Source organism: Pseudonaja textilis, chromosome 14, assembly GCF_049901715.1.
Source record: "Pseudonaja textilis isolate UNSWEBS1 chromosome 14, rPseTex1.2, whole genome shotgun sequence".
In the NCBI taxonomy this organism is placed as follows: Eukaryota; Metazoa; Chordata; class Lepidosauria; order Squamata; family Elapidae; genus Pseudonaja; species Pseudonaja textilis.
In genome coordinates, this window is record NC_142003.1 from 9,558,278 (window position 1) to 9,577,721 (window position 19,444).

The 19,444-nt window shown below is 45.3% G+C and overlaps 1 protein-coding gene across 1 annotated transcript; it reads right to left on the reverse strand.

The window, feature by feature from the left end:
* Positions 1-298: 298 nt before the first annotated feature.
* DECR2 (2,4-dienoyl-CoA reductase 2) lies at positions 299-18,081 on the reverse strand. Its single transcript, XM_026704172.2, has 10 exons — positions 18,028-18,081; positions 14,053-14,195; positions 12,236-12,304; positions 10,607-10,658; positions 8,966-9,101; positions 7,982-8,106; positions 7,467-7,560; positions 6,086-6,190; positions 5,152-5,357; positions 299-779 (listed from the first exon to the last, which is right to left on the reverse strand). The coding sequence occupies exons 2-9, from the start codon at positions 14,148-14,150 to the stop codon at positions 5,152-5,154; spliced, it is 885 nt and encodes a 294-aa protein (XP_026559957.1). The 5' UTR covers positions 14,151-14,195; positions 18,028-18,081; the 3' UTR covers positions 299-779.
* Positions 18,082-19,444: the final 1,363 nt, after the last annotated feature.

Genomic DNA, 19,444 nt, shown 5'->3' on the forward strand with positions numbered 1-19,444 from the left:
CTGCTGTAAGCAATCTCCTCGTACCCACCTAGGGGTCAGGAATAAAAATAAATAAAAATACAGCCCCTTGGGAAGAAATCACGGTTGACCACGGCTACATCATTCCATCAAACACATCCAATCATCGTGGTGCACATCTTTCCCCAGAATGGCTACTGAATGGATTGACAGAGCTACAAGACGAACAACAACTTCCACAATGGCATCAGGAAAGGCACCCGGCCAGTAAATGCTCGGCTCCATCCAGTCACCCCGACTCCGCCCCGAATTAAGGGATTACAGGGTTGTAAAAAGGGAGTTTGTTGTAAAATATCGAGTATTTATTTATTAAGGGTGTAGACCTGTGACAGATGTCGCGGACAGCAGGAGCCGGACAAATGCAAACTCACCACTTGGGACCCAAAAACTGTGATTTGAGAATGAACTGGAAATGATACGAAGGCTTACAAGCCAATCAAATCATAGTCAAAGCTGTTTCTGTCACTGGTGGGCTTCAGCCTCAACCACCCTTCCGGTGATACGGTGTATGCTGTTGGGTGAACAGGATGCAATCCGTAGATTTTTGTGCCACCACCATCACCAATCTTTGTACAACAAGGACCCATCTTACAAACCAGCAAGGGCCAGGTTACCTAAGCTACCTTGCAACTAGGAAAGGTGAGGGGCTGCTATCCGTACATTGCCACCGACGGTTTGCGGAGAAGCCGTGAAGGCACTTCCTTAAAATGTCGGGGTGTCTTTTTCTCATTTATCTCTCTTTCGTTCCATGCTCCAGAAATCTGCAACAAACCAAAGAGACGGGAAGTGACCTGGATGGGACATTCAAATAGATGGAAGGAGAGAAAAAAAACAAGAAATATCCAAGTAGAGAAATGACCTTGAAATAAAACTTATCGGGGAAGTCAAGTTGATTCGGGAAGTGGGTGGTATATAGAAGTGACCTTGGGAGACAAGAGGAAGAGTAGTTGACCAGGCCAGATAAGAATGTCTCTTGCAGATTCTCAGTCACCCAGGCCATGATGGCACTAAAGAAGTTTTTTCAAAAGGCAACTGGACTGGGTTTTTTTCCCTGAAAAGGAGGCGTTTCACTTCTCATCCAAAGAAGCTTCATCGGTTCTGGCAGAATGGCAGGGGGTGATGGAAGGATTAGTTCTAACACTGGGAGGAAGGGCTGTATTTTCAGGTAGGAAATAATAATGATAGTGCCAGACTATAAAGAAGAGGTGTATTTTTCAGGCTTGCAAGATTGTTGTCCCTCTTGCAAAGTAACCCAGACAACAAGCATACTTAGGAGGATTATCTCTAACTTTATTGTAAGGTTACTAACAGGATCTTGCAAGTCTGAAAGTACATTTTTACCCACCCTCCAGCTGCAGGCTCAGCTGCCTCTTATCTGACTGCTGTCTAGTCTGCCGGCTCTTCCCCATTTACATGGGGAATTGAAGTCCAGGTAGGGTCACTAAAGGTAAAGGTTCCCCTTGCACATACGTGCTAGTCATTTCCGGCTCTAGGGGGCGGTGCTCATCTCCGTTACAAAGCCGAAGAAGAGCCAGCGTTGTCCGAAGACGTCTCCGTGGTCATGTGGCCGGCAGGACTAAATGCCTTCGAAGGCGCACGGAACGCTGTTCCCTTCCCACCAAAGGGGTCCCTATTTTTCTACTTGCATTTTTTTATGTGCTTTAGAGCTACTAGGTTGGCAGAAGCTGGGACCGGTAACGGGAGCTCACTCCATCCTAGCGGCTCTAGAAATTCAAACTGCCGAACTGACAACCTTTCTGATCGACAAGCTCAGCATCTTAGCCAATGAGCCACCGCATTTCCCCCAGGGTCACTTACCTGAAGTTTGATACTTCCAAGAAATTGTCCTTTAGAAAGTCGGAGACTAGGGGAGGTGGGAAAAGAAGAGCTAACTTGAGCTTCTGGAGAAAGGGAGAGATGGGGCTATGGCAAGTCGGTCAAGAGGAGATGTGGTAGACCTCTTCAAATATCTGAAGGTCTGCCTTATTATAGAAGGTTCGGACTTATTCTCACTTGCTCCAGGGGGTAAGACTAGATGGGGTGAAACTGCAAGGATGTAGATGAGATGTTAAGAAGAACTTGACCCTAAGTGCACCCTAAGTGCTTTTTCCCCTAAGAGGCAATTGGACTTTCTGGTTTTTTGTTTCACTTCTCATCCAAGAAGCTTCTTCAGCTCTGACTGGATGGTGGGTTGCATTCACACACAGTCTAAAACAGGGGTCTCCAACTCAATTTACCTGGGGGCCGCTGGAGGCAGAGTCTGGGTGAGGCTGGGCCGCCTAAGGGATTCCACAAAAAACGTTGTTAAAAAAATATCCTCAAATGTCATCAACAGTTAATGATTTCTCCCAGAAAGCCCAGTTGCCGCTTGAAAAAGCACCTTTGGGACAACCATGACCTGGATGACCGACAGTCTCCATAGATGTTGACCGTAAGAGCTTTCAATCAGCAGAATGGATTATAGCGGTGGGTCTTAACCCGTGGCTCACAGACCCCTGGGGAAGGCCCCAATGGCATCACAGGAGATCCACAAAGGCTTGAAAAAAAAATGTTACGATGTAAATCTTAAGTCTTGAGGGCCTGTGGCCATAAAAGGTATTTAAAGGGCGTCTGTGATGAAGGAAAGCTTGGGAAACAATGGATTACAGTATTGCACAGAGTATAGTTTCTTCCTCCTCACTGGTGGGCTTTCAAACAGAGGTTGGATAGCCATCCAGTGAGATTGGTGTAATTAATCCTTTAGGGTACAGGAGGTTGGACTTGATGACCTCTCAGGCCCCATCCAACTCTATGATTCTAATGAAATAAACTAGGCATAACAACGCAAAAGGATAAAAGAAGCTAAGGGATCTTCTTTTTCTGTTCGAAAAAGCCAGAAAGTTCTTGTGAACTTTGAACGGCTCGTGAGGTTTATTGGTGAACCATTCAAAGCCCAGTCTAATGACAGAACAGAAGGATGAGATGGACGTGGAATGTCCAAAGGGGGAATCCAGTCTGCCTCTTGATTTCAAATTTACTCCCCTTCAGATCAATTTGGTTCAAAGGGATTTCAGCCTTCTGCCCTTTGCCCAACGGAATTAGAAACCGCGAATTCAAAAATTAAACAGCCAATTGGCCCGAAATATAACTGTGGCTATATTTGGTGCCAAGCCATGGATTTTTAACGTGGCTTATCAAACTAGTCGCATCTGTACTGGTTTATACAACAGACTAAGCTATACATTGCATTATCAACAAGGGTGGGATTCTACCGAGGTTAAATTTGCATCTGGCATCTGGTTTGCCGAATTGGTATTTGAACTGATCGGCTGGACTTGCCTACCCCTCCCCGAGTCTCCATGTGGCCCATTTTCAATGCAGGTAAGTGCAGGGTCTGCGCAGAGGCACTGGGAGGGGGAAAAACAGGCCTTCCGGAAGTAACAGAAATCACAAAATGGGCTTCCGGCTTCCAGATGGCCTCCAGAACCTGGGGGAGGCTGTTTTCACCCTCCCAGAGGCCCAAGGGAAGCCTCTGGACCCTTGGGAAGGTGAAAAACAGCCCTCCCAGAAGTTCTGGTAGGCCACGCCCACCATGACCACACCCACCCAGCAACTGGGCAACGAACCGGTTGCTGGGATTTTTGACTCCCACCCCATTATAAACCTAAATGGCTGGGTCTGCATGATGCACTAAGCCGGCATCTCCCATTCTTTGCAACTTTTAAGGCGCGCGGACTTCAACTCCCAGAATTCCCCAGCTGTCCACATGGACAGCCACTTACAGAATACCCAGCCAGCAGGATTCTGGGAATGTATTTCCACATATCTTAAAAGTTGCAAAGTTTGGAAAACCCTGTACTGCAGTGGCCCCCAAACGCTTTAGGCCACCAAGGGACCGGTTCCGTGGAGAAAGGTTTTTCCGTGGACTGGAGAGGCGTGGTATTGCATGTTTCCTGGATCCTTTGGGTGGGGCTATGCTTGTTGGTGTGGACTGGTTCCTGGCATGCTACGGACTGGTGCCAGTCCGCTGACCAGGGGTTGGGGATTCCTGCTGTACTGTACTAAACCAAAAGACAAATACATTCTCTTATGTGGTGGAATGTAGTCTGGATTCCCAGGAGGGAGGGGCTGAATCCCAGAGGACCGAGAGACAGCTACATTGTTTGACTGGGATAAAGAAGAGTCAAGAGGACTCCTCCCTAGAACTTCTCAGAGTATATATATTTAAGGATAGCAAGAGCACTTAAGACGTACAGTATATATTGCCTCATTTTGCTTTATAGGACAATGTCAGCTTATTGTCCCCAGCAATCCGGGTCTTCATTTCATCGACCTCGTAAGGATGGAAGGCTGAGTCAATTTTGAGCCCCATCAGCATCGAACTTCAGACTGTGGAGAGTTAGCCTGCAATACTGCACTCTAACCACTGCACCACCACAACTCTATGATTATTAATGATGCAAGTAGTTTGCTTCAATTTGGCAATATTTCTGTCTTTAGGTGAGGAACAATAAAGAAAACTATTTAGAAGCTCTGCTTGTGGGTTTTTGTTTTTTGGTTTTGGTTTTGGGAGCCTGACACTTAGGATTTTAAGTTTGAACTTAGCCATAGAGAGCTGTGCGCTAAACTGCACCCATAAACAAGTTATTATCGAAGGCTTAAAACCCAAACATCTCTTAATCCAACTTCCATCTTCTATGAGACTGAAGAACATACTAAGAAAGGCCAACCTCATAGGATTGTTGTATGAAGGTTATGTTCAGATTCTATACTGAACTTGAAAAATTGCTAACCGTCTCTGGGATGTTGGCTAGCTCTTGATATGGAGACAGGCTGGGGGTGTGAATGAAGAACCAAGCAATCTTTTTGTTGGCCATAACGGTAGCCATTTTCCTGCTGGATTATCGCCCTGTTTCTTTATGGCTTTGTCATCTCAATCTCAATCTCCTCTTTGTTGAAGATGATTTGGGTTGGGAACTCAAGCTGGGACAAGTCTGCTCAGGCATAGGAAGCCCCCAGCCGCCCACCCAAAAAACCAGAAAATTAGAGCCAATCACTTCTGCACTATGGCAAGGAACACAACCTGGACCAGAAGAGGAAGTTGACTCAGAGGAGACCTGCTTATAAAGTCACCTAGCAGGAAAGAAACTTCACCTATAGCTTAGCTATGCCCAACAGTGACGGAAAAGAATTCTCCGAAGTCATCCAATTTCCACCGTCCACCACAAGTGTTGTGCCAGTCACATATGATGCGAGGGGGCTAACCAGGTAGAGGACACTGTGAGCAATCTCTGTCTTGTTCCCGGTCCGCTGAAGGGGAATGTTCTGGAAGTAGTGGTTGGATTCCAAGTTGGGTGGAACTAGAACAAAACAAAAGCACAACGTTCGCCCACGTTATGAAGAAACAGGAGTGTGGAAGGACATCCCTGGTCTCCACAGGGTGTGGCCCCCAAAAAATAAGATGGAGGCCACCACAATGTCATTATTAGTGTTAGGCAATCCTGGAGAAAAAGGTTGGTGCTGTGAGGCGGTTGTCTCCATCTTTTTGAGTGTTTACACTTTTTAACCCTGCAATGGTGCAACCCTACCTTTTAATTCTGTTTTTGATGTTATTCTTATTTATGCCTTTGTATTTTGTGACATGCTTTTATTGTAAGCCTTTCAAGAGTCACTTAGGTGAGATGGGACAGTATAGAAATATGATGGATGGATGGATGAATGAATGGAAATGGCAGTATCTTTTTATGCACCCACATGAAAAGAAACATATGGAATTCCAATTGGATTGTCGCGGCCATCTTGAATTTTGGGACCACACCCTGAGGGACACCCCTGCATTTAACAAGATCTTCTCTTCCATTGAAACCCATTGTAAAGTCACAAATGCTTTTAGTCTTGCCTTGAAGGGGAAGGGCGGGGGGGGGAAGAAGTACGTCCTGAATAATCAGTTTAATTTGCATTTTACAAAGAACTTTACAAATGCCCGTATCTCAACTCTATACACAGAGAGTTGGCAATAATGGGAGATATTGAATAATCAGCTTAATCTGCACTTTAATTTGAACTGTCCTCAGTTCAGAAGACTTACCTAAGCGACGGTACCCCTCTGTGCCAGAGATGGGACCAGGGGCGACACTAATCACTCTGATTCGTTGAGGCCCCCATTCCACAGCAAGATGCTTCGTCATAGCCTCTGTGAGGAGACAGATGGGTTTAAGAATACTGAGAATAGCCTCAGGGGAGCCCAAAATTAGAACGCCAGAGGGTTTCAGGATACGAAGAAGTCTATTTCAGGATTCAAACTCCCCTTTTTTTTTTTGAAGGAGGAAGAGAATATGGCTCACGAAATGAAGGCATAATTTAGAGATACACAGTCTTGGTCCTATCAAGAATTGGGAACATATATTCTTGGGCCTTGGGCTACACCTTCTTAAGGTAAACAAGGTTGGAATGAAGAACTAACCTGATTTAATTAATACTTCATACTTTCCATGTATTGGGCAGCAGCTAAGAAGCCCTGGAGTTAGGGTGTTAATCATGGATTCTCTCAGATTGCTGTGCAGAAGAAATAAGCAACCAATTGTGGCTTCCTGCACACAGGAAGGAAAAGTCCATGCCGTCAAAGTCTATCAACCAAAAACGTACTCAAAACTAAGAGGATGTGTTCTCCGATTCCCAAAAATTTCAGCTAAATTGGAGTTAGTTCTCAAAGGAGGTTCTTACCCCGATATGGCTAGGTCTACTGGAGGGAGTGGCTATTGTTGTGGCCCGCCAGTGGCCAGCAGAGCAGGCAGCAGACTCGGACAGAGAGGAGGTTGGGGAGGAACCTGGCTAGTCCTGGAGTCTGGGGAAGGCTCGGATGAGGACTCTGCGTTGGAGGCAGAGATGGGGCCAGGGCCGTCTGACAGTTATCAGCTGCCTTCGGAGTCAGAGATAAGTGGGGAAGAAGAACAGCTGGAGCCTGTTCCCAGTGTGCGCATGGGCAGAGCTGCCCGAAGAAGGGAACAATTAAGGAACAAGGGTCAACTCAGGAGTAAAGGCTCAGGTGGATAGTGAATGGCCCCTCCCATAGGAAATAAAGAGGAGCGAAATGGGAGTAGCGTTTGCAGGAGAGAATTAGTTCAATTCATTCGAGTGAATATCTATTCCTGGCTTCTTGCCAAGTAATTGCTGCTACAGTGTGGCATTTGGAAGCTATCTGCCTGGCAACTCTCTAAGGCCTGTCGTTGTGAAATCTCATGAAAGACTATTTGCCGGGACTTTGCTGGAAGGGAAATCACTTTAACCTAAATAAAAGGGGTTTTTATCAGGACGAGGAGTCTGCCTTATGACCTTGGAAAGCCTAGGTCAGAACAGCTATAATATGCCTTCCTGAGGATCCACCATCTTCAGTGAGGCGAGAAGCCCTCAACCTTGGACAGAGCTACCAGTGAGAAGAAGAGGAGACACAGAGGGCTTGGTCCTCATACCTACGGCCGCCTTGGCGGTCCCAGCATGCATCTGGAGAGCTTGGCCTCTGTAGCTGAGGGTCGCCGTGATGTTGACAATGACGCCGCCATTTTCCTACGTCAATAAAGCAAGCAGCAAAGTTCAGGTCAATGTCAAAAGAGTTCATAGCCACCCCTTGTGGCATTTAATAAAAAATAAAATGGCTAATTGAAGCCTCACCTCTCTCAGCGTGAATTGTCCAGTCAGGGACACTCACAGAGGAATAAAAAAATGTCAAGATGGGGCCACGAGTGGAGGGAGGCCTAAACGCCGAAGGCGCACGGAGGAACGCTGTTCCCTTCCCACCAAAGGGGTCCCTATTTTTCCACTTGCATTTTTTACGTGCTTTCGAACTGCTAGGTTGGCAGAAGTTGGGACAAGTAACGGGAGCTCACTCCGTTACGTGGCACTAGGGATTCAAACTGACGACCTTTCTGATCGACAAGCTCAGCGCCTTAGCCACTGAGCCACCGCATCCCGTGGCAGAGCCTCTTACCTGAAGATATTTCTCATACAGGACTTTAGAGACGTTGAAGGTGCCCAAAGTGTCAATTTCGACCACAGTTTTGTAACCGTTGAACGATAAAGAGCTAGCAGGACAAAGGAAGTTTCCGGCAGCATCTGAAGAACAAGACCGTGGAAAAGGAACAAGACAGACAGTGTGTGACTTACTGGATTGCAATCTTAAGGCCTGAATTCGTATCTTCTCAAACATATGGAAAGTACCACCACAGAAGCTGTTGCACGTGATGATATCCTGATAAACACATCCATTATTATTCGAATTTGATGGATCCTGGAGGTAGGGAGCCATGTTTGAAATCAAACTAGATGCAATATCTGTCTAGTGACCAAGGAGTTTGGCTATCAATAGAGAATTTAACCCAAAATCAGCCTAACACTTGCATCACGAAACTAAGCATTCTAACAGGGGTCTCCAACCTTGGTGACTTTAACCCTGGTGGACTTCCAACGGCTGGGGAATTCTGGAAGTTGAAGTCCAATCAGGCTTAAAGTCGCCAAGGTTGGAGGCCCCTGCTCTAGCGCTTCTCAACCTTGAGAACTTGAAGAGGTGCAGACTTCAACTCCCAGAATTCAATGCCGGCTGGGGAATTCTGGGAGTTGAAGTTGCACACCTCTTCAAGTTGCCAAGGTTGAGAAGCACTGTTCAAAGAGACGTTGGGCTGAGGTGGGTGTCAACCCTAATCGATCAATTATACAACATCCAACGTTCTTGATTCTTGAGACAAAGCTTCTTTGGGGTTGGATGGTGGTTGGATGGCTGTTCAACAGATCTTCTAAAAGTAAACATGAGATGCAGAGCATCTGTACGAATGAGTACACTGGGCCATTTATGAATTCGACTACCAGAACCTTTCCAGCACCCACAAAGATCACCCTTCAGGGACCACCCGTTCCTGACTTTAAGCTTGCAGATGGGGAGATCTTCCAACTTCCAAGAGGATCGTCAAACCCTCACTGTTAACTAGGATGTCGATCTTCTCGAATTCTCGGAGGGCCTCGTCCACAGCTGCTGAAATGCTTCGAGGTTGCCGTACATCAAGGGAGACAGGCAGGCATCTCTGCCCAGTGGCTGCAGAGAGTTTCTTGGCTGCCTGTCGTGGAAAATAAAAAAAACAAATTTGGACGATCAGACAGCGGCCCGGCAGGAGACACCAGAAAAGAACCAGATCACGTTTCAAAATAGCAAACTGGCCCTTGAGATCAACACTGGAATGGGAAGAAACATGCCCTATTTTTCAGAGATGTTTTACTGGCTAGGTTAGCCTGCCATTCTCAGCCAGGCTGCGTTTATCCAATTTTGACTGCATCCATCCATCACTCTCCAGCTCACTCAGAAATTAACACAGGCTTACAGTCTGTGTTGGGCTGACGCGCCATACAAAATCAAAACCAAACAGTCATAACTACAGTCATGCGGGAAAATAAATACAGGCAGTTCTCATTTAATGACCACAACTGGCATTGGTCATTAAGCAAAGTGGTCACCGAATGAAACTATGCCGTGCTTACGATCTTATCTCAGCTTTCAGTTCCTTGACAGCCCTGCCAAGGCGGTAAATGGAAGGATAAGTCATAAAGTTACATTCTCATCACCGTTGCAACTTCAAAACAGTCAAGAAAATGGGGAAACTGCTAAATGAGATCTACCTGTTATACCACCTTGAAATTTTTTATTTTTTTTTCAACGTATTTCACTTAACATGATTGGAGTGGCGCGGTGGCCTAGAGGTGGAGCTCTTGCCTCACAATCAGGAGGCTGTGAGTTCAATCCTAGGTAGAGGCGTCTCTCTGGGCACACGGAGAATAGATCTGCTGAACAAAACTCTGCACTGGCAACAGGAAGGGCATCCGGCCATTCAAACACTCTGCTAGCTCCATTCAGTTGCCCGGACTCCATCCCACAAGGGATTATGGGGTTGTTAAAATAAAGACGATTTCATTTCACATGATCCTCCTCCTACAATATCTGTTGACATCCAGAATCCTTCCCCACTGGTCAAGATTGGCAATACGTAGAAGACCAATTGATTTCCATGTGCATCAAAAGGATCAACCAGAAACTTTAATTTTCCTCCTTTAAGAAAATTAAAGCTATACTTGCACTGATCAGCTCTATCGATCTCCCAACTGGCAATGTTTTCTTTCTTTATTTTTGCTGCTTGGAAACGGGATAGAACGAGGTGCCTTTCTAAAAAGGGTTTTTTAGCAGCGTCCACGCACATGCCACAATAGCTCCAGACAAATATAAATAGCATTATAGTTATTAAACATTAACCCAACCACAACCTAATCTAAGTCAGTGTGTTTCTCAAGCTCAGCGACTTTCTGTGGACTTCAACTCCCAGAATTTCTCAGCCAGCATTTTGAGAGGTGAAGTTCACACACCTTGAAGTTGTCGACTTTTAAGAATTTGCTAATCCACATTCAGGGCCAATGGCCCAATCAGAACCAATCTCTAAAGACCTTCCAAAACAACCATGTCTTCCTGAAACTTTGGAAGACCACAAAAAAAGGAGGAATCCTTTTTTGCTTCACCGAGAAGCTACTAATATCCCAAATGGGACAGTAAAACTACTAGGATCTCGCAGCCACTCACCTCCGTCAACCGTTCGAGGTTTCTGCTGGCAATGACACACTGGCAACCGTGTCTAAAGGAAAATTTCCCAAGATCAGACAGATAAGTCAAGGAATGCAAAAAACGTCTTTCTTTTTACTTAAAAAGTTTTAGGGTTGTTGGTGTTTTTTTAAAGAAGTGCAAAAGCAAACATTTGGGAAACTACAGGTGAAACTCGAAAAATTAGAATATCATGCAAAAGTTCATTTATTTCAGTAATGCAACTTAAAAGGTGAACCTAATATATGAGATAGACTCATTACATGCAAAGCAAGATAGTTTAAGCCGTGATGTGTCATAATTGTGATGATTATGGCTTACGGCTCATGAAAGCCCCAAATCCACAATCTCAGAAAATTAGAATATTGCGAAAAGGTTCAATATTCTAGGCTCAAAGTGTCCCACTCTAATCAGCTAACTAAGCCATAACACCTGCAAAGGGTTCCTGGGCCTTTAAGTGGTCTCTCAGTCTGGTTCAGGAAGAATCACAATCATGGGAAAGACTGCTGACTGGGAGAGGAGGAATGGCCGACAGGGAATGGAAGTGTGGCACCGGTGGTTTGGAGGAGGCTGGGGAAGGCCAGAGGCCAGCTGAGCAGTCAGAGGAGGACCCAGGCCCATCCCCTATCCATCCTAGGGCACCAGGGAGGAGAGGATAAGGGAGACCTGGTCTACTGGGGAGGAGGGGGCCTTGACCCTCTTCATGGGCTGCAGGTGTGACAATTGAATAAGAGTTTGGACCTGCGTACTGGTGAACGCTGGAAACAAATCATGTAAATATCTCTAGTTAATAGTTCCTCTCTGAGTTTGGCGTCCTTCCCAGTGTGTGTTATCTGTGGACATCCTCCAGCCCTTATCTTGCCTGGTTTGTGTTGTTTTTTACTCTTTATAATTTAAACGGCATTTCCTCCTTCTTGTAACTGCTTGTGGGGGAGTTTTTTGTCTCCAATCAAGGATATTTGGAGCTTGGAAGCAAAGTGAAGGAATAAAAGGGGCTTCACCTGTTTTCTGTGACTGTGTTTGTTTGTACCCCACCCTGGGTCATCACATTAGATATGTCTAATCCAACAAAGGAGAAGACTAGGGGAGATATGACAGCAGCGTTCCAATATTTGAGGAGCTGCCACAGAGAGGAGGAAGGGGTCAACCTGTTTTCCAAAGCACCCGAAGGCCAGACAAGGAATAGTGGATGGAAACTGAACAAGGAGAGATTCAACCTGGAAATAAGGAGGAATTTTCTGAAAGTGAGAACAATCAATCAATGAAACGGTTTGCCTCCTGGAGTTGTGGGTGTTCTCAAAAACAGACTGGACAACCCTTTGATCAGAATGGCATTAGTTTTGTTGCCTTAAGCGGGGGGTTGGACTAGAAGACCTCCAAGGTCCCTCACAGGCTTATGATTCTACGTTCTATGAAAAAAAACACAGGGAAAGCAGTGAGAGATGCTGTCTTCTCAACGGAGAAGAACACATTTGTTTGCCAGAAACAAAATGGCAGCCGTCCTGCCATGGAAATAACGGAAGATAAAAATATGCCAGAGCCTTTTGTTAAGATCACATCTAAACCGCAGAGTCCTGGCTGAAGATCCCGCCAGAGATCTGCTATCCATACCTCATCAGGATCTCAGCGATGCGGAATCCAATTCCGGAGCCGCCGCCTGTGACGAAAGCCACTTTTCCTCTAGAAAAATCAGAAGGAAAAGACGCCTGAAACCAGGAGCTACCAACACGGTTCGCTTATTGATATCCTTATTTATTTGCCGTCCCAAAAACTCTGGGTGGCTCCCAAGCGAAGAAGCGTTAAACACCGGGAAAGAAATGCCAGAATTCGCAAAAAAATAATTTAAAAAAAGGAAATTGAATCATATTCTTTATTACAGATTAGTGACTCAGACTAAAGAAACTGAAGTTTCACCTAGAAAGGGGAAAAGGAGAAAGATGGCAAAACCGGACAGGAATGGCTTAGAAGCAGCAGTATATTATTATTATTATATTTGTATTGCACCCTTTTTATATATAAAACTCAAGACAGGGAGCATACCCGATGCTGTTGCCTACTTTCCCAGAACAACCACCCTGCGAGGTGGGTTGGGCTGAGAGTAAGAATGGCTGGCTCAAAGCCCTTCAGTCCGTTTTCATGCTAAGACAGGATTAAAGGTCACTGTCTCCTAGCGATTGGCTCAAAGTCACCCAGCCAGCTTTCATGACGAAGGCAGGTCTAGAACTCCCCGTATCCTGGGTGATTGGCACAAAAGTCACTATTTAATGCATAAGCGAGGACTCGAACTCGCCGTCTCCTGGTTTCCAGGCCAGCATCTTAACCGTCTCGCTAAATTGGCTCTCATGTTTCACTTGACAGGTGAGGAAATATAAAGGTGGTTTTAGCAAATGCAATGCTGGTTTGCTTTTCTTTCAGCTGCAGACCAGCATAAAACCAGTAACACTGAAGTCAGATGAATCTGATAAAATAGAAAATCGCTGGCCGTCTTTGGTTTAGAGACTGCCCTTGTTTTGCAACCGTTGCAATTATGTCAGGGATGAAGAAATAAATTCGCAACCTATGCCTGCCCTTACAACCTTGGGAGGTCTGTAAAGCAAAGAAAAGCAGATCCTAAGCAAGCAATTATGCTTCACTTAATGAGAGTAGCAGGTCCCAACTGCCGTTGCTAAATGAAGACTGCCTATATATATATCCTGTCTTTCTTTCCAAGGGCCGTAGGTAGCTTTCGGGGGAATCTCTACTGGTCTATCCGCACAACATCCCTGCAAGGTAGATTGGACTGATAAGCATTTCCTTGGCTGGCAATAACCCCGAATCTGGTTTTCACAGTCCTTAACTACACCAGCTCTCTCCTAGCTAACTCATATTTTAAACAAACGAGGTGGTAAAAGGCAAAAGATTACAGGAGAAAAAGAAGAATTAGAAGTGACATGATAGCAGTATTCCAGTACTTGAGAGGCTGCCACAAAGAAGAGGGGCTTAAATTATTCTCCAAAGCGCCCAAGGGCAAGAAACAATGGTTGGAAACTAACTAACCAAAGAGAGAAGCAACCTGGAATTAAGGAGAAACTTCTTAACAGTGAGGACAATTAACCAGTGGAACTGTTTGCCACCAGAAGTTGCAAGTGGTCCATCATTGGAGGTTTTTAAGAAGACACAAGACAGCCACTTGTCTGAAATGGTATAGGTTCTCCTGCTTGAGCAGCGGGCTAGATGACCTCCAAGGTCCCGTCCAACTCTGTTATTCTATTCTATTCTATTCTATTCTATTCTATTCTATTCTATTCTATTCTATTCTATTTCTATTTCTATTTCTATTTCTATTTCTATTTCTATTCTGTTTATTTCTATTTCTATTCTAATTCTCTATTCTGCCCAACCAGGTTTACAGGAACCTTAAAGAGACCTAGCACCTTGGGAATGCTTACTTGAGGATGTCAGGCTGGAAGACATATGAATATTCTGGAAGACAGTCATCTGTGTCCACATCAGGAGGAGGTTCACAAGCAAAGCCCGCATGAGCCATGGACAGCTAGCTTTTAGAGGAAGCCCGGCAGGCTCACAACCAGTCCTGAGATGGGGAGAAAACCCACAATATATATGATGATGGTTCGTTACACAGCCAGCTAGATGTTCGGAGTAGAATTGGAGTTTTTATCCAGCTAGAAAGCTCTTCCCAAGGATCTGGGATAGGCAGGTGTGGATGTTTGATGGTGTTAAGAGGTATCCTTGCAGGAGTTAAGCAATTCTGAGCAAAGCTGCCTTTTGCAATTGACTGAAAATGAATTTGTCAATGCTGAGGGTGTTCAAATGGTGTTTCAGATGTTCTGGGATTGCGCCAGTGGTGGAATTCAAAAATGTTTACTATCAGTTCTGTGGGTGTAGCTTGGTGGGCATGGCAGGGGAAGTGTCAACCCATAAAAATATTTCTATGATCTTTTCAGAGTTGCCAACAGAAAGTGGGGGAATAGAATAGAATACTTTATTGGCCAAGTGTGATTGGACACACAAGGAATTTGTCTTGGTGTAAATACTCTCAGTATACATAAAAGGTACATTCGTTAAGAATCAAGAATCATAACGTACAACACTTAATGATAGTCATAGGATACAATCAACAATCAAATCATACTAGGAAACAGTCAAGTGGGAGGGGATGGGTGATAAGAGGTGGTGAGAAGTAATAGTAGTGTACACTTTGTAAATAGTTGAACAGTGTTGAGGGAATTATTTGTTTAGCAGAGTGATGGCTTTCAGGAAAAAACTGTTCTTTTGTCTAGTTGTTCTGGTGTGCAGGACTCTATAGCATCGTCTTGAGGGAAGGAGTTGAAACAGTTTATGTCCGGGATGTGAGGGGTCTGCAAATATTTTCACAGCCCTCTTTTTGACTCGTGCAGTATACAGGTCCTCAGTGGAAGCCAGGTGGGTAGTAATTATTTTTTTCTGCAGTCCTAATTATCCCCTGGAGTCTGTGTCTGTCCTGTTGGGTTGCAGAACCAAACCAGGCAGTTATAGAAATGCAGATGATAGACTCAATAATTCCTCTGTAGAACTGGATCAGCAGCTCCTTGGGCAGTTTGAGCTTTCTCAAAGTGGGAGAGCAGTGGGCAGCTTACATTCCATAAAAGTTTTCAAAGATAGTTTCTAGGGGACCGAAGTTTCTGCCACACAATATTCTAACTGGAGATGATGATTGATGACTCTTGGCTATGGATGTGTCCCACTGGAGAATAGGAATTACGATACACCCAGGCAGTGCTAGGCATGTTTATTCCTAATAAATCTTTTTTAAGTTTTGGAAGTTCAGCTCGAGTCTCGTGATTTAAATGGGGGTAACTGCCGGAGCCCTGACAGGAAAAATACTGCAAAATCTCTATTCCCACCCTACTCCAGGGGATGGTTACTGCAAAATCCTCATTCCCTCCCCACCCCACTAACCTGCTTTCCAGCTCATTTCTCCTGTGCAGGACAACCAAAGAAGACCCAGCCAATCAGCTGGGACTCGGGAGGCGGAGAATAGATGGGGGCGGGGCCAGTCAGAGGTGGGATTTGATGGGTCTCCGAACTCCTCAAAATTTCCACTACCAGTTCTCCAGAACTGGTCAGAACCTGCTAAGCACCACCTCTGGAATGTGCCCAATGCACCTATTATTATTGGTACCATCTTTGCTTTCTTTTGCTATAGTTGTTCTATTTCTATTTGCAGACCTTTGTGTTTTGAGATCTTCTCTTGTTCTTTCTCTTCTCTTCTGCTCTCCAAGCACTGCCACATCCACAAACTGGTCTTTCTTAACCATTGTTATGTCTGGGGTGTGACGTGGCAGGCGCTTATTGATCTGAATTCTAAAGTCCCAGATCGCCTGAGCTTCTTCATTTTCTCTGAATTTCTCTGTCATTCTATTGTTCCCATTATTAAATTTATTTGCCATCCATCTCAGGGTTCAAGGCAACTCTGAGTGGCTAGACCAGGGGCGGGCAAACTACGGCCCGCGGGCCACATCCAGCCCGTTGGTCTTTTTAATCCGGCCCACCGAAGATTGGTACAGAATTAAGGTTTGATGTGAATGATTGAATGATTGCATTCATTTGATTTTGACTTGTAATGACAGGCATTTCGACACCGGGTGGAGGCCCGTCTGTCAAATTTTAAAAGTCAATGAGGCCCCCAAGCCAAAAAGTTTGCCCACCCCTGGGCTAGACTCATGCTGGCGCTGTAGTCAGAATGCGGAATTGCAGGCTGACTCTGCTCACTGCCAGGAGTTCGATCCTGACCAGCTCGTGGTTGACTCAGCCTTCCATCCTTTCGAGGTGGGTAAAATGAGGACCCAGATTTGTGGGGGGGAAGAGGCTGACTCTGTAAACAGCTTAGAGAGGTCCGTAAAGCACTGTAAAGTGGTATATAAGTGTTATTGCCATTGAGGACACCACCAGAAACAGGTGTAAAAAAGTTCAAACTTCACGGCCCTCCAAATCCATTACATCTGCCTCGTTTTCAAGGCAGAAAATAACAGATAGATTCTGCTCCAGAGATCAGCTACTGCCATGCCAAATTGGTTTGGTTTGAAGGGGGAAAAGGAAGGAAAATCGAGTTTGTGCCTGCTGTCTCTTATCTCCCTTTTCTTTCGAAACTCAAATACAAACTTTGCAGTGAGTGACGCAGATCACAATTCTCACCCAAACTGGCTTTTGAGCCCAAACAGATGCTGCTTCTTTAACATTGGGGCGGGGGAGGGAGTTTTACAAAATTCTTGTAAAAATTAGATTTTCTCTCTCTTTTCGAGGTCTTGGGGGAAATGTATGGGGCAGCTCCAAGAAGATGAATACTTAAAGGAAAAGGATTCCAAATTCCACCTCTCTGCACAACAAAACCCTTTTTTCCCCTCAGTTTGCATTAATAGGAATGTTGGAGTCCTAGAGAAGGAATAAATGGAGAAGGATCTACCCAGGCATTGAACGGAAGGAGAGAATTTGATGCAACTGGGTTGCTGTTGTTGTTTGCAAGACTGACACTCGCAAAGCAGTCAGGGCGGTTTGACCAGCTTTGCAAAGGAGAAGGAAAACCACCATGTATTCATTTAACAACTGCAAAAATTCAAATTGAAGTTGAATACTTTAGGGGGGCCGAGAATAATTAAACCCACGAGGAATTTGTCTCCAGTACAGAAGCACTCATGCAAAGCAACAGAAAGAATAATAAAAATAGAGGCATTGTACATAATAAACATTTTAGGTCTATATTCAACCCTCATCGCAAAGCAAAGCTCTTTGGGCTTCCCCCAAAAGACGAGGAACCCTAAGAGCAAAAAGTTTAAGAAAAGCTACTTTGAAAAAGATGAAGCAGCTGCTTGTTCCCAAGAAGGCATTGCAGCAGCTGGGAAATCCCCCTATTTTTGCACCCCCAAATCGATTTCCCTGGGGGAGGGCAGACTTGCCCCTCTCCACCTCGGCTAGGATCACAAGGCTGGCCGCCCCTCCCACCTCGCCCAGCTGATGGGCAATTCAAGAGAGGACGAGATTTCCCCACCAGCGGAGGGCGCCAGGTTGCAAAAGCTTTTCTGAGCCCTATTCCCGTTCTTGCCCTCTCGCCCCCCCACCCCCGAGGACCCTGGGCCGACACCCCACATGCAGTGGGGAGACAGGGAAAGGGGGGGAAACCCCCACCCACCCACCCTGGAATTGCACGAGCCTGTTTCGAGCTTCCCCAGAAGACAAATGAGCTGGGGACTACAACTCCCCTTATCCCCGCCCGCGGTTGCAACAGACAGTGGGAGTTGCAGCCCCCTCACCCCTCCCCCAGCACGTAGAAGGGTTGCAGAGGGTTGCAATTGGGGGTGCTCTGGCCCACTCCTCAATTCCTCCTCGGTACAGGCACCCCTCCAACAATTCCGCTCCCTCCAACTCACCCTCTCGTTTAAAGCAGCTTCTCAGCCGAATTGAGCTTGCTCTCCGATGCACCTGCGCACTGGGTTGAACCCCCAAAGCATGCCGGGAATGGTAGTTCCTTGTTTGGAAGACTAGGAGGCGCTCGGTTCAATGGGACATTCTAGGGTTGGTCGTTCTCTTGTTGGCAAAAGGGATGCTTTGGCTGGAATCCTATTGGGCAATCTCTTCATTGGACTTAATTTAAAAAAAAGGAATATTCATGTGAGTCTGTGCATCTTCTTTATTGCACAACTTTGCTTTTCTAGGCGGATGGTTTGCAAAAGGTACAAATTTGCTAATCTTTTTTCTATGGAGGTTCTCAAATCAACCAGGTCACGGCTGGCCCAAAAGGCAATTGGACTGTCTTGGTTTCAGTTCTGTCAGAGCGGAAGAAGCTTCTTGGATAAGAAGCGAAATGTTTTCAAGGGAAAAAAAAATAAGGGTCTTTTGGGAATGCACTTTTGAGTCCTTGGCCGTCAGGAGAACACCTTGGTATGGACAGAGAATTGCTCTACTCTTGGTTTTCGAACGCAGTCTGAGCTTTAGGAGGAGGAGGAGGAAAAGGAGGAGGAGGAGGAGGAGGAGAAGAGGAAGAAGAGGAGGAGGAGGAAAGAAGGAGGAGGAGGAGGAGGAGGAAGACGAAGAAGAGGAGGAGGGGGAGGGGGAGGAGGAGGAGGAGGAGGAGGAGAAGAAGAAGAAGAAGAAGAAGAAGAAGAAGAAGAAGAAGAAGAAGAAGAAGAAGAAGAAGAAGAAGAAGAAGAAGAAGAAGAAGAAGAAGAAGAAGAAGAAGAAGAAGAAGAAGAAGAAGAAGAAGAAGAAGAAGTCCTCTTGCTACACATTCTTCAGTTGCCAAGAAATCCCACTTAGTTACAACCGGGATCTGGAGGATTGCCTTCGGGAAGAAGAGGAGAGGAGAAGAAAAACAGGATTTGGGAGAAGAGGAGAATGCAGTTGGTTTGCAGTTCTATCTGTGACCAATGTTAAGCATTTTCTCAATGTTGTAACAATATCACCAAATCACCAACTGATTTGAGGTTTTACACCCAGATTAACAATAGATTACTGAAGTTTTGCATCCAGATTAACAATAGCCATTTTAATTAACATTGGATATTCGTGCGATATTAAAAATAAATTTTTAAAAAGACAGGATCCTGCATTATTTCAATAATGAATCACCGCTTATATACTTTTTAAAATGTGCCCAGGTGCAAGAAGAAGAAAGTATAGGAAGACAAAGTTCAGGTGCAAACAGGTAGCGTGAAAACCAGGACAACTGAAACAAGCTTTCAAAATGGAGGGTGTTTCACATGTAAGCAATTTGACCCAGATTCCACGCAGAAACCTTCATCTCAGGCTAGGACAAACATACCCACTCAGCAATCTCTTTCTATCTTG